The sequence below is a fragment of the Antechinus flavipes genome, chromosome 3, assembly GCF_016432865.1.
Source record: "Antechinus flavipes isolate AdamAnt ecotype Samford, QLD, Australia chromosome 3, AdamAnt_v2, whole genome shotgun sequence".
NCBI classification, from domain to species: domain Eukaryota; kingdom Metazoa; phylum Chordata; class Mammalia; order Dasyuromorphia; family Dasyuridae; genus Antechinus; species Antechinus flavipes.
In genome coordinates this window covers 50,918,559-50,942,699 of record NC_067400.1, presented here as the reverse complement: position 1 = coordinate 50,942,699, position 24,141 = coordinate 50,918,559, and the positions used below count along the sequence as shown (strand labels likewise).

Here is a 24,141-nt window from a genome sequence, read left to right as displayed (position 1 = left end):
ATTACTATTTACCAGGCACTGGGTTAAGTTCTAGGAATAAAATACAAGTAAATATAAAAACCAACTCTTTAATATGACTCCATATAACCAATCTTCATCTAAAATCTGAAGCTGCAAAATCCCATCTTCATTATAATTAATTCAGTGAAAGTACCTGTTATCAACTATGAGGAAGTGAAAGACAGCAGAAGTTTCCTTTGGTCGGATATGTATAAGAGGTAGCAAAGCTACTATCACATGACTAAGAAGAGAGCCTAGGTAAGCATGGTCCAAGCAACGAACAAAGCAGTCCCAAGCTCTACAAGAGAAAGAAACAAAAAGTTAGCTCTTTATTTCCCCTTTTATGATAAAACTCGAGCTTTTAAAATTCCTCACTTTAGACATTTCAAGTTTAGAAAGGTCTGTTTCTCAAAGATCCAAGCATCCATACTGGCACAATGGGGAAATGCAGTAACAACACAAACGTAGAAAATCTGCGACATTTACCTGCAGCATAGTTCTGGAAAGTCATCCTTAAATCGGAGTCCGGTTCTCAATGTGGTCATCATCTTTACTCTCACAGAACTGATATGTTTGGGTCCCATCAGCTTCATTAATGACATCAAACTATTCAAGGCCTGAAAAGAAACAAATAGGTTCTTTTATATGAAGATGATAAATACATTGAAAGGAACAAACAAGTTCTCAGGGTAACTCTCATCCAAATCCTATAGCAGCATACGTTCTTAGATAACACCATCTAATAAACACATAAAAATAAACCAAAAATATTAAGCACCTATTGGGTGTCAGGCACTGTCTTATTGCTGAATAACTACTCTTTTGGCCTATTCCAGCATTACTGCTGCATTTAAAACTATTCACCTGCCCTTTTAGACACTTTCTATCCCCTGCTGACCATTATTTTTTCATCTTCAGAACTCTTTTCTTCTTTATAGTTCTAATCCTGGATCTCTTCTTCCTCTAGAGGTGGTGACTATTCCCCAGGTTTTCATTAATTACTTCTATTCAGAATAATTGTCAAAATGATAACTCTGACCTATCATTTTCAATGATTTATCTTAGATAACTTGGATATGCCACCAGAACTCCAGAATCAGTATGTCTAAAAGAAAACTATTTTTTTCTTCCTTATAGGCCCACTTCTGACTAGACTGTACCTGAGAGTGTCTCCACTGTGCTTGCTTCAGCTACCTTCATGGCTACTGAACAAACCATTCTCATCTGCCCACTCCACCAGGGCAGTCTTCAGGGAGATGGATACTCCCTAACTTCTTGATGGTTTGAGGCCCACTGGTTCCCTCAGCGTGGTTCCTCCTGTCTGCCGTAAAGGTTTTACTAGATGTGGGCATTCTACAGCTTCTTTGAGCCACAAGGGAGAATGGGTGATATGATGAATAATATATCTTTCAGGGACTGGTAGAGTCCCTCCTTTGGCTTGCAGCTTTTTCTTTCTAGCTTAGTTTAGCTGTATTAGCAAAAAAACTGTATTATTTTTATTTATTTACCACCTACATTTTGATGATAGTCTTTTCTAAGTGTCACACATATATCCTCACTCATAAAGGAAAAAAAAACAATGATTTTTTTCCATTTCTCTGCCCCATTAACTGAGCATCAGTCCAATAGAGTGAAAATTAACTCTTTTGGACTGATTGTGTGATCGTAGACAGATTTCTTAATCTCTGTCTCAACACCTATCCAGTCTACACATTACTTACAGATCAATCTTTCTGAAGTATAGCTTTGATGGCATACCTTACTCAATTCATTTAAATAACTCTACATTATCCATTGAGGGAATTCAAACTCATTAACTAGATTTTCATGATCCTACAAGATTTGGTTCTAAATTACCTTTTGAATCTCCTCTCCTGTGGCTCCTCCTACTCTACTTAATTTCTAATGATCCTTCAAAATTCAGCTCATCCATCAACTACAATGAAACTTTCTCTGCATGATTCTGGAAGAAGTACTCTTTCCCTCACCTGACATAGTATTTTACATCTTTCTTACTAAATTTCTCATTATACCCAATGCAATATTTATTTACATGAATGTCTTACTTCCCATAATAAAATGAAACTATCTGAGGACAAAGACTTTGTCTTTGTAGCCCATGTTGCTAGTACTCAGTAAATTACCTGGCACACAGTATTCACTTAATAAATATTTGCTTAATGAATTACTTAAAAAAATTTATTTTAACGGTTTGGACATGTATACTTATTTTGTATTTAATTTATACTTTAATATTTTTAACATGTATTGGTCATTCTGCCATGGGGGGGAGGGGGGAAGAGGGGATAAATTGGAATAAAAGGTTCGCAATTGTCAATGCTGTAAAATTACCCATGCATGTAACTTGTAAATAAAAAGCTATTAAAAATAAAAAAAATTATTTTGATCCTGATCTCTCTAGATAGGTAATTTGCAGTTTTTCTGAAGCTGCAACAATATAAAATTTAACTTTATGATGACTCCTAACTGATACATAAAGTTTTATATGGTCTACACTTTTAAAAAATTAAAGTTAATTACAATAATTTTAATTTTATGATTTTATATCTTAAAATAGAAATATGACAGGATATTACAAACCCAGAATTAGTAATCAATGGTGTGAGGAGTCTTTGTTCTTTTAGGTTTATATCTAAGGAGCAAAGAACTACCCTCTTAAATAGACTAAAAGAACATTAGAAACACAACCATTGCTATACTGGATTAGACACAACTTATCTTGCCCCAAATGATACAACAGGAGAACCCTGGGATTTAAGTAAGGGCCACAGTTCTTTTCCCCAATATCAATTTCAAAAGATTGTAACCTTAAAAAAAGCAGCTTTTCCTAGAAGAAATCTAAAATGCCATAAAAGCTTTACTTGGAAGAATTCCAAACAGGACATTCTCACTTATTTGAAATGGAATATAAAACAGCAAGTGATGATGCAACAGAAGCTATTGTGAGCTTTAATTAAAAAAATAGTACAAAGTGGTTAAGTTTTAGAGGACTTAAATTTAAATGTAAATATCTCCTTTGACCCATTAAGATTACTAAGGAAATGGAAGTAAGAGCGGAAACAAAAGCCTCCATTCAAGAATTTCTACTATAATCTTTAAAGGGAACTGGCTGTAAAGGAGCCAAATAACTCAAAAGAAATCTTATCTCTAGTTGAAATTTGATTCCAAAATATCCTGTGGTAACCATTTATAATAACATGCATCTTGAATGTACTATGTGTTGAAAACAGTTAGGAATAAGTTTCTAGGATACTGAAGTTATTTCCATTTATAATACTTTAAAACTTTTATGTATCATCAGAATAAAGTGGAAAAAAAAAGTTCACAACACTTTATAGGTGGGAAAATTCCAAAAAAAAAAATTTATTTCATAAACCAATTAGAACAAAAATAAAAGTTATCAACTGCAGACAGAAAATTGTTAATTCATATATAGGACTGCTTGCCATCTTGGGGGGGGGGGTGGAGGGAGGGAGGGAAAAAAACGAAACATAAGCGAGTGCAAGGGATAATGTTGTAAAAAATTACCCTGGCATGGATTCTGTCAATACAAAGTTATTATTAAATAAAATAAAATTTAAAAAAAAAAAAGAAAATTGTTAATTTTCTTACTCTTAAAACTAGATTTAAATTATATTTTACAACTAGTAGTTCCACTGGGAAACGAATGTGAACTATTTGCATTTTTGTTTTTCTTCCTGGGTTATTTTTACTTTCTGAATCCAATTCTCCCTGTACAACAAGAGAACTGTTCGGTTCTGCAAACATATATTGTATCTAGGATATACTGCAACATATCTAACAAATATAGGACTGCTTGCCATCTAGGGGAGGGGATGGAAGGAGGGAGGGAAAAAATCGGAACAGAAGCGAGTACAAGGGATAATGTTGTAAAAAAAAATTACCCTAGCATGGATTCTGTCAATATAAAATTATTATTAAATAAAATTAAATTAAATTAAAAAAAAAAAAAACAACTAGCAGTTCCAAATGTCTTTACTGCCTACATCATTAAAAAAAATTACATAATAAAATTCCTAACATACATTTATAATGTATCCAAGAAGGGAGCACAGTACTGACCAAATATTGTTTTTACTAAAGAGTTTACAAAAGGACAGACTGCATAGACCTTGCCAACACTATGAAGTGCTTTATTTTTTTGAATTCTTTTCACCAGTTCAAAATAAGAAATATTTTACCCAATAACTACTATTGAACTTCCTCTTCCCAGTCTCTCTCCAAGCCCTATTACAAGAGTTTTTAATATCACTAGCCACATATTTATCATCTGTAAACATCTTGTTCCTACCTAAAATGCAAAGTCAAATATTTTCTCAGTACCTTGAACCTTCTATCAATCACTATACAATCTATACAAAGGATGTACTTTAAAATAATTTTATAACTGTCTTGAACTCAAAGCTATTTTCTTTTACCTATAGGAACTGCAAAAAAAAAAAAAAAAGTAAATTTCAGTAAAAAAAAAGAATATTTGCAATATTTGAGCAAGAATACAGTAATGCACTCTGGCAAACCCCTTTACTGTTTCATTATCAGCTTTTATTAATAATCCCACAATATTGTCACATTTTGCTTATAAGAAAAACTTCATCTAGAACATGCAAAAGCAAAGGTAAAAACAGAATGTATTGTTTTGTTCAATTAACCATTTATTGTCTTTTCTGCAAAAATCTCAGTTGGAAAAATTATTTTTCCTTTTAGGAAACTAGCTAGTATTTCTTCTAAAATATCTTCAGGATCTAGCTAATCTTTGATTTAACCTGGTCCTAAGCACATTATAGCTATGTATTTCTCTCTCAATACAATTAGACCTTACACTGACACAGTGTTTCCACCCTGTACTTCCAAGCATTTTTCTGGGGTATCACCATCTTCCCAGAGTCTCAGGCTCACATCCTGGATTCCCGCTATCTTTCATTGCCCATTTCCAAGCTATTGGCAAGGCTTGTCAATTTCATCTTTACAACATCTCTCAAACAGCACTTCCCTTTTTCCCCTGTCACCACCATCACTTCACTGAAGGGGACCTTTTTCACCTCCAACCTGGACTACTGCTTTGTCTGCTGGGAGGTCAGCCTTGCTTTCTCGCTGTCCATCCATCCTCCAATCAGCTCCCCAAATGATTTTCCTAAAGCACAGATCATATCAAGTCAATCCTCTACTTAATTAATTCAAGGTCACCTCCATGCTCTGTTTAGCATTCAAAGTCCTTTGTAACTTAAGCCTCTCCTACCTTTCCATCCAGTCTAGTAATACTAGCCTCCTGGTTGTTCCATGAACAAGACCTTCCACTTTTGAGTTCTGGTCATTTTCTCTGGCTATCTTCCATGCCTGGAATGCTCTATCTCCTCCACTCCAACTACTGACATCCCAGACTCCCTTTAAATCCCACCTTTGAAAACCTTCCCCGACCTCAATTCATTCCAGTGTCTTCCTTTTATTAATTATTTTATACTTATCCTATATGTAGCTTGCTTCACTCATTTGTTTTCATGTTGTCATTTGTTTTATGTAGGCACTTAATAAATGCTGACTGCCACTGCTTTCTCACTATCTTGTCCCTTCAAAAAACTTGGCTTCTAAGTGCCATACCAGTCAGCTTCATCTTCAGAAATGCTCCCATCTACTTATCTATCAATCAATCAATATTTATTAAAGACTTATCTATGTACCAGGCACTGCACTAAGCACTAAGGACATGATGAGAGGCAAAAAACATTATCCTTGCCCTCAAGGAACTCACAACTTAATAGGGAAGACAAAATAGACATTAATAGATACATATAAGTCACCTAGAGAGGAGATAGATTCCATTTTACATTATTCTCTAGTCAACTTCCATTTCAATCAAGGCAGATTCCTCACTGCTGCTTTCTTCAAAGTATAAATTAATTTTTTCTAAAACATAACTAATTACTAACATTTATACAGTGCTTTAAACATGTCATCTCATTAGATTCTTACAACAACCCTGGGAGGTGCTGCTGTTTTATAATTGTGGCAAATGGAGATTAAAATGACTTGCCTCTGATCACTCAGCCATTAAGTATCTGAGGCTAGAAGTGAACTAGGATCTTACTGAGTCCAGGTTCAGGGTTTTATTCACTGTATCACCTCACTGCCTACAATGCACTCAGAAGCACACTCTTACTAGCACTTCCATTTTACTAACAATGAACAACTCAAATGAATATTTTTTTTGATTCCTAATTATAGGTATGAAGAGGCCATTTCATCCACTTAGCTTTGAGTTGTTTAGTTAACAAATTATCTTTATTGATAATACATATAGAACTTTAAAAAAAAAACTAACCTAGAAAAAGAGTTAATGACATGTTTATAGCATTCTTTCCAGTAAGAGATCCTAGAAGTAAAAATATTATCTCCATGTTATTTATATTATACATGAAAGATATTATCTATATTATACATGAAACTATTTAATACTTCAAGCAACTCAAACATTAAATGAGTACACCTACCATTTTCTTATCTTCAAGGCCGACGCTGGAACTCAATAATTGCATGTTAAAAAAGGCCAATATGCCCAGGAGCTTAGGTTGGAGATAATCAGCCTAAGATCAAAATAGAAGAAGCTGATATTTAATCATTTGTATATAGAATAAAAACTACAAATTAATGATAACTCAATTAGTTCAATAAATCGGTCACGTGTATTCTGTTTGATTGAATTATGACATTGATTCTTTTACCTATTGGGGCATGATCAATTTATTTCCCTCAATGGTGACTATGAAGTGAGTAACTTGGGAGAAATTTCTAAGAATTAATCCATATCCACAAAATTTTTCTCTAAACCATTTCATGAAGAGAAATTCATTCATTTCATTATTTTGATGCAACAAGGGACAAGTAAGTTTGAAAAGCAGGAATGTGGAATATGGAAGAATTAGCTGTGCAGGGGAATCATGCTGCTGCTTCAATCATGCTATCAATGAACATTCTCAGTATTAGAGATATTGTCAAGAGCAATTGTCTCAAGATGAGAAAGAGATGAGCTTATCTCTCTCTCTCTCTGTCTCTGTTTCTCTCTGTCTTTTCTTTCTCTCTCTTTCTCTCTCTCTCTCTCTCTTCAAAATGACACCCTAATGGGAAGAAAGTATAGCGGCTTTCCTGTCTTATAAACCCCAAAGAATATTTATTCCATGTCACAAATTTTTGAAAGAATAATCAATTTAATGTAAAAAGCACAATTATATATATCCTTCATGCTTGTGCTTATCAAATGCAGACAAATGTGTCACAGATGACAAAAACTTCAGAATCTACTTACTTTAAAAATATGTATCACTATTTCAACTTTTGAATTCCCCAAATTTCCCTTTGACATTAAGCAATTCTTGTCAAGAAAAAAAGTTAAGATGGTTTGTGTATTATTACCAATAAAGAAATGGTCTATTCTATAAATATAGAAACTAAAATGTAGACAATTACAAAAAATAAGAAATGATTTAGGATACTCTTTTTAAAAAGTGGGTTGACAAACCTAACTAACTTAATTTGAAATATGGCATTTAATTATAGTTGTACTTTACTTTGGCTAAATTGTTCTGGCCCACTAAATTAAGCATGCTAAAAAAATTAACAGATGACATTTACATTTTATAGATTAGGAAAATGAGTTTCAAAGAGGATGAATGACTTGTCCAGAATTATAAGAGAGTGCTAGCAGTAGAATGCAAACCTAAGACATGCTAAGTCTATGTACCATATCAGAATGGCTGTTATTTAATACATAACATTCAAAGCCACATTTAAATAATTAAGGGCTTAAAAATAAGAACTGTAACTTTGTAAGAATTTAAAAGCAGTTTTCAAATCTATAAAGTTTACTTTTAAAAAAGATAATTCTGGGTATGTCGAACCAACTTATCCTAGTTTATATTCCTCTGGGGGAAAGTAGCAGGGAAGAACAGAGAGAAGCAAGTAGAAATTCATTTTTACAGATCACATAACTCCAACCTGAGTAGACTAGTTATATGATCTTTAAAAATGAATTTTTAAAATTCTTCAAAAGAAGCTGTAACACCTTTGCTCAATGTGAAAAATAAAAGGTTTTAAATGATTCAGGTCCATGAATTTTTAAAAACAAATTAGAATGTACATTATTGTTAACATTTAATTACAGGCACAAATTCAATGAAGCTTTTTCTGGAAAAAGTTTAATCTTGATATTTAAATAAATTCAAATTGGATGAGAAATATGAAAGGTATAGACCCATGTGAAAACAAAATGTTCTTACCATGAGTTCTGGTGATGTAATATCTTTTGGGCCCTGATAAGGATCCTCACTGGAAGCAAATGAAGCCAGTATTGACAAACCATTGAAAACCTGTTGATAGTGTTCTCCAATACGCAATAACAGTTCATTATGTAAGCCTTGAAAATCTTGTCTTAGCAAGCTACCCAATTCAATCTCTGTTTCATTCTAAAGAGAAATAAATTTCTAAATGTTAACTTCTTGCAACAGAGATTTGCTTTCATGTCAGTGGTTCTAGCTAGAAGGATTATTAACAAACCCAGAAGACAAAACCAGGTGACCAAAATTATTGGTGACAGATTTTAAGGAAAAGTTTTTTGAATTAGGAAAGAATTGTAATAATTCTCTTTTTCTTCCCCTTTTCAGATTTTTTGTATAAGGTATAGGAAGGAAAGTGACTTTTTGTTTCATAGACATAATGGGAGCTAGATTTTAAACTTAGCCAGTTTTCTGAAAGGAACTATAATATGACAATTCATGACTCATAAGCTCTGACAAGAAGAACTCAGAACCTTAAAAATTACTCTAAATTGCAAAAAGTACTCTAATCAATATTCTTGGAGAAAAATTGGCTGAAAGCAATTCAATAAAATAGAGCAATATTTACTAAGCACCGATTTTAGGCAAGGAATTGGGGATATAAAAACAAAACCGAAACAATTCCTGCCCAAAGAAACTTTCTACTATACTCTAGTATAGTATATTATACTATATTATATATAGTATACATAAAGTATACTATACAGTATATAACTGTTTAGTAGGATACCACAAAGATGCACAAATCCAACTGAGGAAAGGTTTGACAGAGCAAATGACACCTGAGTCAAGCAACAGGAGGATTCTGAAGAAATCTGAGGATTTTGTTTGTCTTCAAAGGGCTGAGCAAGGAAGTGGCATATAAGGGAAATCTATACCTTGGAAAGATTACTCTAGCAGCTGAACAAAGAGGAGAGGAACTATAGGCAATGAGACTTAATGATATTAATCTAGAAGAAAAATAGTAGGGGAGTGATCCTGTAAGTAGAAAAGTGGGAACAGAGGCCGTCCCCTCTGATAACTGACTGAACATGTGCATAAGGAGGAAGAACACGTCAAAGGTGAGGAGGTCCTCCATGCTCATCCCCCACTCACTGCAAATTAATTTGTAACCTGCACTAACAATCAGCTCCGACACCTCTCTATTCTCAGCTCATAATTCAGTGAAAAACTCTTGCCAGGAGCTCCCTCAGAGGATGAGGGGACATCTTCCTCGCTAAATTCTTCTTCTTCTTGTGATCTTAAGCCCACCACCTGTTTCCTCTTGGAAGCATGCCCCTTTTAAGCCCTCTCTGTCTCTCCAAAACATTCAGCTTCTCCTCCTTGTTTCCCTTTTACTACTTGCAAATACAACCAAGTCCCCTTCATCTGATCATCCTCAAACCACCCTACTCTGGCTCTCTCCTTCTCCACTAACCCTTAGGTTCTCATCTTACCAACCCACTGAAACCCCTCTCCCCAAGATCTCCAAGAATCTCCTTAATGGCCTTTCCTCAGCATTCATCCCTGGCCTTTCTGAAGTGTTTCAAAAAGATGATCACGACCTCATATTGAAAGAGGAGAAGAATAAGCACTGAGAAAATGACACCAAATTTAGTAATAAAGACAACCTTGATCATCTCAAAAAGAGCAGATTTAGTTGAGTGAGGGATAGGGGAAAAGTACAAAAACCAGATTGCAAGAAGTTAATAAACAGATATTTCCTCTCTGGATCATCATGATACTAATCTGCCAGATTTCTCTTTCTCAGTCTCCTTTACAGGATCTTTATCAATATACCACTCCAACCACTCCATTGGAGGGAATATCCCAGGGCTCTGTCCCAGACTCTTTGTTCCTCTATGTTTTTTTCAATGATATTATCAGCTATCAAGGATTCAAGTCATATTTCTAAATCGATTCCCATATGTCTAGCCCTTATTTCTCACCTCTAAGTGACTGTAGATATCTTTACATGAATATTTCAGATATCTCAAACTGAATGTCTCAAATAGAGCTATTTTTTCTTCTAAGCCTAGCCTTCCTCTCAATTACCTCTATTTTGCCAAACAGACCACCATTTTTAGTCACCCAGATTCATAAGCTATTATTTTTGAATGTTCACTCTTGTTCATCCTTTCTAGCCAATCAGTTGCCAAGTTCTAGATTCTCTCATCAAAACACCTTCTTTCTACCTATACAACAATAGCCTTTACTCAAGTCCCCATTCCTTCTCATTTGGCTTGTTCCAACTGCCTCTGACTTGGTCTCCTTGTCTCAATCGCTCCTTTTTCCAATCTAACCTTCCCATAATTGGTAACTGATGTTCCTAAAAATGCAGGCCTGCTCATATCACTCCTCTGCCCTAAAAGTTATTGTAGTTCCCCATTGTTTTTAGGACAAAATACAAATTCTTCTATTTAGCATTTAAAAACACTTCAAGATCTGGTTCTAGCCTACTTTTCCCAAGCTACATATTATAGATCAAGATACAGATTTAAATAATATATAATAGTTGGGGGGAAGTGGAGGAAGGGGAGTTGCCTTCTTCTAGTATCTACAGTTTGTTTCTCTCCATTTCCTTATCCAAAAGATCCCTTAATATTTTTTTTAAATTTTAACTATAAAATATTTGACAAATATCTAATTACCTGGAGATAGTGAAGCGCACGTTCCAGTTCATCTTTGGAGCAAGAACAGACCAAGTGGGAAAAGATGTATTTGAAATTATTTATTAGTATCTCTCTACGATTTACATTTAGTTGCTTTCCTATTGTTCGAATGAGGGCAGAGGCTGCTGGACTTGCTTTGGCAGCAAGATCAGGTAGTAGAACTTGTAATGTTCTCTAAATAACGAAATCAAAAATTACATTTATTTAGATGGCAGAATTCTAGATAGTATATATTCCAGATACTAAAGTATTTTTGTGCTAATTTAAATTTCTATGTTAAGTTCAACCTGAGTTGGAAGTATTGTTGAGACATCAAGGGGAAATGTCCAAGAGGAAATGCAAGAAATTCTCAAATCTGGGCCTTCACAGCTGCAAACCAATCCTTTCAACTTTCTCTGACTCTATTTCACTCTTCATAGCAACTGTGTAATCCTTTTCAACTTACATTTGAAATGGAAAATGTTGAGATAACTAGCTAAAAAGATTTTACTTTTTTTTACCAAACCGTTTCAGACTGAAAAATTAACATACTGAATGATGAAGAACAATGATTCCACAATGTCCAATGAGATTCGCAATTTTAGACTTCTCTGGTGCTATAGGGTCTAATTTAAACACTTTTATACTGCTATCCCTCTTTCAAAGGACATAGAGTGAAGATAATGTGGTTACATTAGAAACTGTAGAAGCAGTTTAAGTCTCTTATTTCCTCTCTAGGCCACATATAACAAAATATATTACTTTTGTCCATAGTCCTCAAGGGTCTAATCTGAATGAGAAACTGTAAATAAAGTCTTTCTTTAACTATCAATTATAAGAAAAATATTCTATGCTGGAGTCCTTGATTTCATCATCAAAATTCAAGTTGATTCTTATATTTGATGAGGAAGGGGATATCACTTAGCCTCTCTATACTCAATTTCCCCATTTATAAAAAAAAGTTGGGGGCCCTTAGATGACCCAGTGGATAGAGCACAAGTAAGGAGGATCTGAGTTCAAATCCAGCCTCAGACACTTAATGCCTTCTAGCTATGTGACCCTGGGCAAGTTACTTAACCCCAATTGCCTCAGAAAAAAAAGAAAAAAGAAAAAAAAGAATTCAAAAGAAAAAGAAAGAAACTGGATTTAACTTCCTATCTTATTGTGGGATGTTGCCTTTTGTTTGGGGAAAAGTATATATTGTATTTAGAAATAGTTTATGATCAAGTCATTTCAACTCTTAAATTACTTAATTTTTATGTGCAGGTTTCTTGTAACCCTACGTAAATGGGAAATTCCCTGAAGAGAAGGTGTTTGTAACCCTTCTTTGTATTGCTCACAGCGTTGAGCACTCAGCAATATTACTAGAGAATAATTGTAATGATGATGATGATGATGATTACAACTAGAACTTCTGTAGCACTTACTACATGTCAGGCACAACCCTGGAAGATAGGTGTTATTGGTCCCATTTTACAGCTGAGGAAACTGGAGTGGAAGTTGTCACCTGCCCCTAGATCTCTCACACTAATCAAGTGCTGGAAGCTGAATCTGAACTCAGGCCTTCCTGACTCCAGATCATTACTGGAGGCCACTGTATCTCCGAGATGCCTAGCCCACTAAATGCTGCAGTGGATATAAAGACAGCTGACCACTCATCTTGCAATCCCAGAACAATATGAATTTAGGTTCCTTAATATACCCTCCTTGTTCAAATCAAAGTTACAAAGTTACGTGAAATTCAGAATTCTAAATAAGAAAAGCTTTTATGGATATGTAAATGAGACTAATTTAAAAATTAATAAAATAAAAATAAAAAAAGAATGAGCAACAGACAGAACAAAAACAGTCAAATTAAAAATAAACTGTATTTTGCAACTTACAGTAAGGAACAGATTACTATCAGTAAAATCAAAAACATTGGAAATTTCAGATAAGATATTTCGTGTCATTTCCTGCTGATGGGTAACATCTTGCTTTCTCATCTCAGTATTCTGACAGGGAGTAGTGGGGAGTGCTGTCTTTTGACTGGAATGGAGGGATTCCACCAAAAACTAGAATATAAACAATTTAAGTATCAGTTTCTATCACTAGAAGGAAAATTTCTATCACAGAAAAAAAAAAAAAAAACCAAACAAATGAACCATAGTTTAAAAGCTTGAATTCCTGAATACGAATTGATTCATTAAGAAAAGTAAACCAGATTATGACTTATGGGAAAATTTCCCCTCCCCCACCCACTAAAGACTACCACAAAGCAAAGGCATCAACTAAGAATAAAAAGTAAGGCTGCTCATATGGCAGAAAGTAATGCTAAGAAAAACACATCAAATCACCACAAATATGTAATAATGTATATTCATGTACATGTAGGTATATATCTGGATTACAGTCTACAATGTAACATGGCAATATGTTAGCCCTAAATGGAATTCCACTTCTAAGGAAAATAAGCTAAACTGATGCTGTATACAATGGTGCTTCTGGCAAATATCACAGGACAGAGTCACCCCTCTATATTCAACCAGGATACTGGCTCTTACCTGACAGATTGGTTTCTTATACTGGCTGAAAAAAGTTTGCAGTTTAACACATTTGGCTGCAGCTAGTGCTCTGATCTCTGTGTATGCTGCTCCAGAAATAGATGGTGATTTGGACAACAAACAATGCAATAGATGCAACAGTGCAAAAGGCACTAAATCCCCTTTTGCTGCCCTTAAAAGATGAAAGATTTTATTAGTATCTCAAGTTTTCTAAGTTCCCTCCAAATAAACCTGTCTTCCCATAAAATTTTTCTCAAAAGGGTTTTCACAAATAAGTAGGAAAAATTATTATGAATTTATCAAGTTATCTCTTCATATGTAGTCACACTTCCTTTTTTAGAACAAAGGCTCTCCTTGTAAGATTACAGTCTTCACAGATTGCACTAAAAAAATTTTGATCTTAATATAATGAGAAGACATGTCTCAATATATATAAACCAATCATCCTTTATTTCTCCATTAATTCAACATTAAATATTAATTCTACATGGTTTTCATGGAAAGCAATAAATAAAGAAATCAAACATTTTAAAGAAGAGTAAGCTAAAAATACTTAAAGTATCTTTAAAATGACATAATGGATTTGAACCATGGCTTAGCCACTGACTGTGTGATTCTGATCAAGGCCTCAGTGCTCTCCTCTATAAATGAAGTAACTGGACTAAATGACCTCTAAAGATCCTTCCAGTTCTAAAGCAATGATCCCATAAACCAGAAATACAATAAGGGAGAAAGAGCATGACTACCTGCGAAGTTTAGTCTAAAATAACCATTTTATGTTGGCAAAAAAAAGCATTTTGTTACATCTGATATATGGCAAAACACAGCAAGAAGTCATGAATTTAGAGGAAAACAAGTAATAACACAAATATGTAACACAAATATACCTTCCAATATCCCCTGTTGTAAGAATCAAAGTATCCTTCAACTCATTATTTCTTGATATTTGAGCATGTGTATATGCCTCTCTCATTCTCAAGACAAAAAGCTGTTAACAAAAATGTTTAATAAATCATTAAAGATGTTTTTAGAATAAGGTTTATAATAATGACAATAATGAGAAATTAAAAGTTAACCTCTTTTATAAATCCATCTTCAGAATCCAAGGATTCCAATATATATCTGATATTTCCACTAAAAGCCATTCTCACATCTTTGTCTGGGTCTTCCATTAAATTTAATAAAGAGCCAAGAACTACTTTCACATCTGCTTCTTCTTCCCGAAAATTGAGGTGCTTACAAAGATGAGGTAGATTATCTATGAAGGCTAAAGGTAAAATATATATCACATCTAATTAACACATTTTAAAATATGTAAGAAATATCACATCAATATGTCAGTGACCAAAACACATTACAATATAAATTCTAAGTTGACTTTTAATGATAACAAGAATGAAAAAAAGACTTTATTTTACATTTACATTAGAATAAAAACCTCACAATCATGAGGTTATCATACCAACTATTTTTCATTTGATTTACCCAGTGTTCAATGGCTCAGTCAAAAAAAAAAAAAGTTAAAATCAGTACTGAACAGAGCTAGAGAGCATCTTTTTAAAAACCTTCAAAATCTCGTGTGAATATTTCAATGTATAACACTAAGACAAAATGATTTTAAAATTTTCAAAATATTATCCCTTTTAATATTGTAGAGGATAGGATGCTAGACTCAGGAATCAGCAAGACCCAAGTTCATATTCTGCCTCAGACAGGTGGCCCTAGACAGGTCACAAACTCTTTTCATCTATAAAAGGGGATAACTGCATCACTTCCTTCAAAAGTTATGGGAATAAAAGATTATTAACACATAGTTAACACAAGCTATTATGCTACTGGTCTAAGACTTCATGTAGTAAATCCTAAAACTAAATGGGAATTACTGACTTTGTTAGTGACAAACTATGTGACCATGAGGTTTTCTTCAGTTGAATTGAAATGACTAATATGTAAACCCAATACTTTGATCAAGTCTGACCTTTAGTTTCCTTATTTATAAAATGGAGACCTTCACTATCTATCTGACTGCATTACTGTGACAAACATACTTTTATACTGTATTATAACAATGTGAGATTATTTTATTTTGAGGAAGAAGTACTTGTTTTAGCAATACTGATAAAACGATGAATTTAATGGTAATAATAAACATAATGGCTTGGAAAGCAGTTTTTTAGTTCTATGAAATGTATGTTTAAAACCTTTGCTAAAATTCTTATCATTCACTTTGATGAAACTTTTTTCCATCCCCACTGGCCCAAGATGATTTCAAACTAGACAATTAAACATACCAACACCTACCCAATTTTACTGGACTAGGCACTTTTTTCTTCAGCAAGAAAAGGATTGGCTTGCATATAGAAGCTTTCAGTAGAGAAAATGATTGTTCACAATCAGAAGCAACTGTGAGGTTCTTACAGAAGGCACCAACACTTCCATCCTCAGAGAGAGGTTCTGTTAAAGGACTCTTCCACTCAAATGAGCCACAAAGAGTACAAATTAGCTGTCCAAGTACAGTGGCAAATTCTTTTTTGACATTACCAAAATCGTCCTTGACTTTGTCTCTGTATTTAGAAGGGGGGAAAAAAGTTATCTTTCTGGATATTTATATGGCCTGGTCAAGAATATTAACACACTCATTTGCATCAAAACATCAATCAGGAATAGACTACAGTAAAAATGCATAGACTTACAAACTAAAGTTGCTATACTCTCTGCATCATCAGCAAACATTTATTGAGTACTTTAAAAGGTTGATTACATTATCAAATCTAAAAAAAACAAAATAATACATACATGAGAATCTTGGGAACTCTTTTGTAAGAATTTTTACTCCGTTGATGCAATAAGATAGAGAATCCTCTAACACAACTAGCACGAATTATTTCATGAGTGCTTTGCATTGCCCAATAATATACTGCTGTTCTCCATTCAAGATATATGTTTCTCGGGAACAAAGTCAGAAGGTATATACACTGTGACTGTGCATGAGGTGCTGAAAAAATGAAGTTTATTGATCAGTGTATTATAAATACTTGCTGCAAAGTCAATCAACATAGCATATACATTTACCTAATTAAAGGTAGTATCCTAAAATTAAAATATAGCTTCAGCTGTAAGAGAAAACTAATATTAAAAACAATAAAGAAGGTACAATTTTATCTGTACACTTACAGAAACTATCTGAAATACTCTGACTAAGAGCCAAAAGATCAGTGCCAAATGTGGTCAGCTTTAGAGAAGGATCTTCAGAATGGTTATAAATCCATGGAAGAGATAACATTCCACACAAATCCTCCAGAATTTTATCTTCAAATGGAGTTTTTACTGGGAAAAAAAAAATAACCATATACAATAGATAATTAATTGCATTTCAATCTTATAATTTTGCTTTTTAAAAAATGTATATATTGCATAACAATATCAAATAGATTTTGGTATAAATAAATTTTAGCATATTATTATATGTGACAAAAAAATTCTCACGTCTAGTTTTAGGGTGTAAATAGCTCTGGTTTCTTTAAGACTAAACTACCAAGTTATGACAGGTTTTATATTAAGCTACAAAGCTTTTTAAGTATGATAGACCTGCTTAAAGGCCTGCATGTCATTCAGAAACATTTGAGCTAAATTCCAAGAGATTCATCACCTAAATGATGAATTTTCAGACACTTCAACTCTTTTAAAAAAAGCCTACACAAACTAATAAAATCTTAGGTCTTTGAATTAAAAGAAATTTATTTTACAAAACACATTGTAAGAAAGGTTAAGTCAAAATATTTCACTAACAGGAATACAGAGCTAAGGAACTACTTTTAACTATTTATATGAAGGACAATATAGCAATATAGAGCAGAATAAGTAAACCAGAAAATCTAAGAAACACCTTAGTGTATTCTGAAGATACGTAACCTGTGAATGACTTACCTATTCTCAGTAATATAATTATCTAAAACAATTCCAAAAGAGTTATAATGAAAAACATACTTTCAGAGAAAGAACTGATGGAGTTTCACTGAAGATCAAAGCATACTTATTCTTTATTTTTCCTAGGGTTTTTTGGGTCATCTTTCACAACATAACTAACATGGAAATAGGTTTTGCATGACAGTACATGTATAAGCTATATCAAATTGCTTGATTTTTCAAGGGGGGAGAGATAAACATGAAGATAATCTGGAACTCAAAATTTGTTTTTAAATGTTGTTACATGTAATTCAGGAAAAATAAAATATTAAATCATTAAAAATAAATACGTGAATTTAAATTTTAGATATCAGTAACCCAATAAAGAAAGCCTATTATATATCGATTTTATCTTTAAAGATTTCTCCAGTTTGCTTATTTCCCCAACTTACCTTGCATATAAAACAAAGCATCAAATATTTTCACCATTCTGTCAATCACTGGTTCCAGATTAGGCTTCTGAACAGATTCTAATAGGCATCTACATATCTTAAGCACTCTTGTGATAAAATCTAGAGACAGCCAAGTTATTTGTACATTCATTATGAAGTCTGAAGATCTCATCTTATGTTTATGGGGAATGACTTTATAATTAAGATTACTGTAAATGAAAAATAAAAAAGATATCAGAATAAGATCTTGTTTGATAATGTTCAAAACCAGTATTCCAGTAAAGCCAAAAACAATTATAACTACATAAAGACTTTAAAATTTTTCTGTACCTAGCTCATTCTAATCCCAATGGAAGTCCAACATAAATATGCAAATATACTAAGTATGTCAAATGCAATCATTTTAAATCAGCTTTCTATCTGTATTTAGATCTTAGGCCATTTCTGTTTAAATAACACAAAAGGTAGCAGTTTCACATTTAGGGAACAAGAGGAATATAGCAGGTGTGAAGGAAGAAAAAAGGATAGAAAGGCAAATAATTTTTTTTATTTCACTTTACCTTCTGAGTGAGTTTATACCCAGATGTGAGTGTGCTTCAATGTGCTACTACTGAACTGCCTGACCCTTCTTTGAAATGTGTGTTCCATAATAAAATTTCTTTCATACTAAACTTAGTCCTTTCCAACTCTTCCCATATTTTGGTATTCACTGAGACCAGGCTCCCTGCTGACAACAATGCATTCTCGGCCTTTTCCAGGGTCCCTTTCACTTATATATCCTCAATCCTCAATAGTAGCAGGGGAATCAAAACATCACTTATTGAGTCCCCATTGCCACTTCTAGATTCTCATTTCTGGGCTCAGTTTCTAGCTACCACAACTCCTGACCACATATAAGGATATGTTAAAATGCACGAAGATAACCCCCAAATACCTTAATTTACCAGTTCCTCAATCTGCTATGCCACCTCGGGTACAGAGCTAGACGGTATGACTCCAGATTGTGACATCACTCCAACTCTTGTACATTTATGTCCACAAACTCTGATCCTAACCCTTCCTCATTCCATCTCTTCCTAGTCTTATGACCCCCTCCCCCTCAGAGAACACCTTCCTCACCTTGGCCTCCATTCCTTCCACCCCTCAGTTCTTCTCAGGTGACCAACCATGCAAAGGGCACACTCTCTTCCCTACCCCAGCTCACCATCTCACTGAACCAGTTTCTCTCCACTCTCCTTTACTCTGAAACCTCTCACTCTTTTCTTTATATAGAGTTAAATCCTCACTCCCAGACTATTTTACTATCCTCCTCCTGCATTCTTGTTCACATGTAGCTGAGAGAAGCAGGAAAATAAATCATGAAACCAGACTCATGTTCCTAAGAGCCTATCAAAGGCATCTTAAATAGAACGACCCCCTATGCCACAAGTTTCCCCAGACTTTCTTACCCTGAGGGCCCTGGGTATGCCCCCAATCACCCCCGTCGACCCCTAGGGGCCATTCTTTGAGTCCTTACATTCTCAGCTCCAGTTGCTGGCAAGTGCTGAAGATTCTACCTTTCCAGCATCTCTTGATTGAACTACTGAGTCAGCTTTCTCTGCCTCCGACCTGTAACCCCCTAGGGTACCCTCTCAATACAGGACATGACTAAAGGGTGTGTGTGCTTTGTTGGGTGAGAAAGTCAGGTTATAAAAGGCTTTAAAAGCCAAACAGAATGTATGATGATCCTGGAGACAAGAGAAGAGTTTACAAGCACTTTAGAAGGCAGTAATGGAATAGACTCTCTTCTTCCTTACCTCTACCTCCTAAGAAAAAAAGCCACTTGCCAAGTTCCCTTTTGCTGCCTTCCTCATTTCATGCCAACCAAGAGGTTTCCTTGCCCCATTTCTTTCTTCATCCTGTCTCCAGGGAAGAGGTGACCTTCACCTTGTCAAAGTCCCTTCACCCCATGAATTCTTAATTCCATTCTTTCTCAGTTTCTCCAGAATACTGACCCCACCACCATTACCATTCTCATCTTCAATTTCTCCCTCCCTACTGTCTAAAAACATGCTCATGTCCTCCCAGACTAAAAAACACATTATCAGTGCCATCAAGTCCACTAGCTACAGATTATCTCCTCTCCTCAGTGAGAAACTGCTACTACCTGTGAAACTTTAGGTAAATCTTTTAATGTCTTGGGGTCCCACTTTTCTCATCTGCAAAATGATATAACTAATTTACATTATTTTTAAAGTACCTTTTGGGTTTAAAATTCAACAATATATAATCAATCAACAAAAGGCTTCGTACATGCAGATAACCCAATGAAATGAACAGATAAGGCCTCCTAATAAAGTCTCTTCAATGCAAGGAAAATGTGTCAATTACAAGCTAGGACTCTCTCATCAAGAAGACATAAGAAGTTATTCTAAATTATTTTTACCAGTCCAAGATTTGCTGAGAACAGTGAATAGTGCACAGAGCAGCCAACTGCAGAATGACAACAATTCCTTCTAATGTCTGAATAATGGGGCTTTCCACATTATTTTGCTCAAGGAGAATGAGAAGGGATTCTGCCTTCTTGATCAGTGCATTCCACAATGTGTTGTTTTCATTCATGTCCACATGCTTAATTCTATAATGAATAATAACAACTTCAGAATACTTTCATTCAAGTAGAAAGTCAGTTCAAAAAAAAAACTAAACATAAAAATATAAAAAAGTGTTTAATATTAAAATACATACTAAACTAGGTTTATAGCAAAAAATACTTTCTGGTCTAGTATTTGTCTTAATGTTGGTTAAATAAAATAATATCTGATATTGAACTTCACAGATTACTAGTCTATAAAGTAATTTCATGGCTTTTAAGTATTTTGAAAAGAAAAATTTGAGACTGGAAGCCTTGTACAATCACTTAAAATATCTGTATCATCTATATATAATTCAATTTCGCAGTAAGTATGAATGCAAAAGCATTCCTTTAACAGGCAAAACAAATTAGATATATTTAAGTCATATGAAAAAAGCAAGTATTTAACTTTGAAGTGCTAATAAGCCTCTATTAAAATGCTAAACACAAACAGAATTATAGCCTTACTCTTCTGCCTGTCCTGTTGAGTTAGAGAAATGTTTTGATGATAAACTTAGTCGCTGCCTTTTTCGTGGTATTCCAGTACTACAGCTGCTCCATTCATCATTAAAAGGAGTATCTTGCTGAGTTTCACATTGAAACTGTTCAAAGATTTCCATACTTTCAAGTTTTAATGCTGCATAAAGTGGGCCCAATAAATACTGGAAATAAAAGTTAAGAAAGTCTATTAGCAACCATGCTTACACTGATTAAAAATATAAAAAAGGGGAAAATAAAAAACTTCTTATGTGACCTATTTCATAATAAAGTTAACACATTTTCAAAGATCTTAATCAGTCTTTTATTAATCTAACAACACACATATGACAGATTTTTATTTTCTATTATTTTTGTTAAAACTATACTTCCTCTCAATAAACAGGCCATCTCTCTTACTCAAAAAAGATAAATTCTAACAGAGAATTATTCAATTATTTCTACAGGGAAAACTCAGTTGGATTTGAACCAAGCTATCTAGAGAAAAACAATCAAGATAATGCCTAAATGACTAATTATACCTTGTTTTTAAGCTTTTTATTTTCAAAACATATGCACAGATAATTTTTCAACATTGACCCTTGCATAGCCTTGTGTTTCAGATTTCCCCCTCCTTTCCCCCACCCCCTCTCCTAGATGGCAAGCATTTGCTTAACTTTCAAGGCCAAATATATTTGTTTGCCATGCCTTGCATGCTATTTTTGCATGAAGGAATTTTTTATAAAATGCTACTCTACTTCCAGAGAGAGATCTGACAAACTCCAAATGCAAACTTAAGTATAATTTTCTCACTTCACTTCAAAATATGGCTAATATGAAAAATTTTACATGATTTCATATAATATAATTGATATACTGCTTGCCTTCTCACTCAGTGAGAGAAGAACAAGTGGAAGGGAGGTACATAACTTGGAACACAAAATTTAAAAACAAAAGAATATAAAAAATAATGAATATATGAGGGGAAACTATTTATCTATTTATTTACTTAATATTGATACAATATCATTTTATCTACTTTGTACTGGCAATTTCAATCTTTTACGAGGACAGAGCCTATGAAACTGATGGCCAGTGTACACTGGATCAGCCTTTCATTATCAATATAAAAAATTAATTTATCCCATACAAACCAATTATGTATCAATTTAAGCAAATAAACCTTTCAAAACCATATTTTAATTATATAATTAGTGAACAATTCCTTTGATATCACATATATAAATATACAATAGTGAGGTAGGCTGTGTCAAGGAAAATAATACTTTGTTCTGGCTCTGCATTTGAGGTATCTCTGAATAACTTTCCTCACTAACACAATGTACACAAATGAATGATAAATCTACATACAGCAAATGACAAAGATACATATTCACCAAATAAGTCAAAATTACCTACCTCTCCTTCCACTTGAGCTCCAAGTGTATCCACAAAAACTCTACAAATGTTGCTCACATAGGTCTTCCTGATCTGTAAGGCAGATTCATAACCTGCTGGCACAAATCTAAGGAAATACTGTAGCAAGTGGCACAAAGCAGATTTCAACAATTCAGATTTAAGCTTCACGAGTACACCTGCTTCAAAGAGGAGCCAGAGTCTCTCCAGCAACATACTCAAATACACAGGTTCTATATTTCTATGAGCCTCTGCTTCAAAGGGGAACATCAACTTCAGTAACTGTGATAAGGGTTCTTCATAAAGTTTGAGTTGATCTACATCCATCTCTACAACATTTTTAAGTAATTCAAAAATTGAGTTGAAAAAAGTGTTTGTTGATTGTTCTGGTATTCCCCCAAGTTCAAAGAGCTTGGTCAAAAGACAAACTGCTAAGGTTTTAATGTTAGGACTTCCATACTTTAGCAAAGAACAACCTATCCCCCAAAGTAAAAGTTCCTGTCTTCTAAAAAACACAACAGCAATAATGTCATTGAGAATTGTTAATAATGCAACTTCAATAAACTCCACATTTTGCATGCTCAATAATTGCAGAGGAGCAGACTGCAAACATCCCATGTGTTTATCTAGGTTACTTAGAAATCTGTTCACTGTCACTGGCCATTCTATGGTTTGTCCCATTTCATTTCTTTTGTGGAGATAAATCAAATCTTCAAAAAGATATAATAATTCTCTCGTTAGCACCCCAAAAATCGTTGAACTCTTGCTTTTATAAAGAAACAATAATGAGCAGATGACTTCACAAATGTTCTTGTGTAATGGATGACAGGATGGAGTCGCAGCAATTCGAAAAAGTCTTGTCATAATCCAATGACTGAATTCTTTGAGTTAAAAAAAAAAGTATTAAAAGCATAAATACATATAGGCAAATTTATTTGCTAAATATTTATTAAGTGGCAATGATGCATATATTTTAACAAGAATCTACATTTCCTATGCACAATTAGGGATATAATCAGTGTGTCAAAAAAAATTTTTTAAATGTGGAGTAAAAGAAATTTTTTTATAACCATATTTGAATCATAAGACTAAAACAAATGAACTTTAGTTCAGGTCTAAATTTTATTAATGAAATCCTAACTATTATCTCTGATTACAGTCTCTACCTATTCCAATCTATTCTTCTCAAATACTCTTCTGCTCATAAAATTTCATTGGCTTTCCACCACTTAAAGAATCACATACAAATCTATCTTGCCATTCAAGTTTTCCTGCAATAAGAAGGCATGCCTGGAACAGGAACAAGCTTGAACAAAGATATGAATAAGGAAAATGCCTACATTTAGGGACAGCAAATAGTTTCATTTGCTCACATAACTACATGAAAGGAATTAATAAAAGATGAAGCCTAAGAGATAAAAAAGTCACATTACAGGAGTATTCAAATTTCATCTAAAGAATTTCTACTTTATTTACTGAACACAGTGCTAATGGTTTCTGAGTGAAGAAATATTTGAGACACAGAACCAACATGACTTGGCCACCCAATCAATCTAAAGGATGAAAAGCAATTTTCAAACAACTGACTTGTCTTTAGATCACAATCTATTCATAAACTGAGTAACACAGACATAATCCAGTTGTACTGGCAAAACTTACATATCAAAAAAAAAAATAATACTAGACTTTCTTCTAGATGCTACATTTTAAGAATACTAGAAATTGGAAACTAAAAAA

General features: G+C 33.8%; 1 protein-coding gene across 1 annotated transcript in view; it reads right to left on the bottom strand.

The window, feature by feature from the left end:
- The window catches only part of ATR (ATR serine/threonine kinase), a 107,210-nt gene that overhangs the window by 73,207 nt on the left and 9,862 nt on the right, over positions 1 to 24,141 (bottom strand). Inside the window, exons 4-19 of the mRNA XM_051983343.1 lie at positions 22,408 to 23,285; positions 20,980 to 21,173; positions 20,323 to 20,514; positions 17,898 to 18,106; positions 16,714 to 16,866; positions 16,336 to 16,534; positions 15,841 to 16,103; positions 14,616 to 14,806; positions 14,427 to 14,527; positions 13,540 to 13,711; positions 12,880 to 13,050; positions 10,997 to 11,191; positions 8,310 to 8,495; positions 6,528 to 6,620; positions 487 to 617; positions 155 to 298 (exon numbers count right to left, since the gene is read on the bottom strand). Of these exons, the coding sequence (XP_051839303.1) occupies positions 155 to 298; positions 487 to 617; positions 6,528 to 6,620; positions 8,310 to 8,495; positions 10,997 to 11,191; positions 12,880 to 13,050; positions 13,540 to 13,711; positions 14,427 to 14,527; positions 14,616 to 14,806; positions 15,841 to 16,103; positions 16,336 to 16,534; positions 16,714 to 16,866; positions 17,898 to 18,106; positions 20,323 to 20,514; positions 20,980 to 21,173; positions 22,408 to 23,285 (3,472 nt within the window). The remainder of the gene's footprint in view (positions 1 to 154; positions 299 to 486; positions 618 to 6,527; positions 6,621 to 8,309; positions 8,496 to 10,996; positions 11,192 to 12,879; positions 13,051 to 13,539; positions 13,712 to 14,426; positions 14,528 to 14,615; positions 14,807 to 15,840; positions 16,104 to 16,335; positions 16,535 to 16,713; positions 16,867 to 17,897; positions 18,107 to 20,322; positions 20,515 to 20,979; positions 21,174 to 22,407; positions 23,286 to 24,141) is intronic.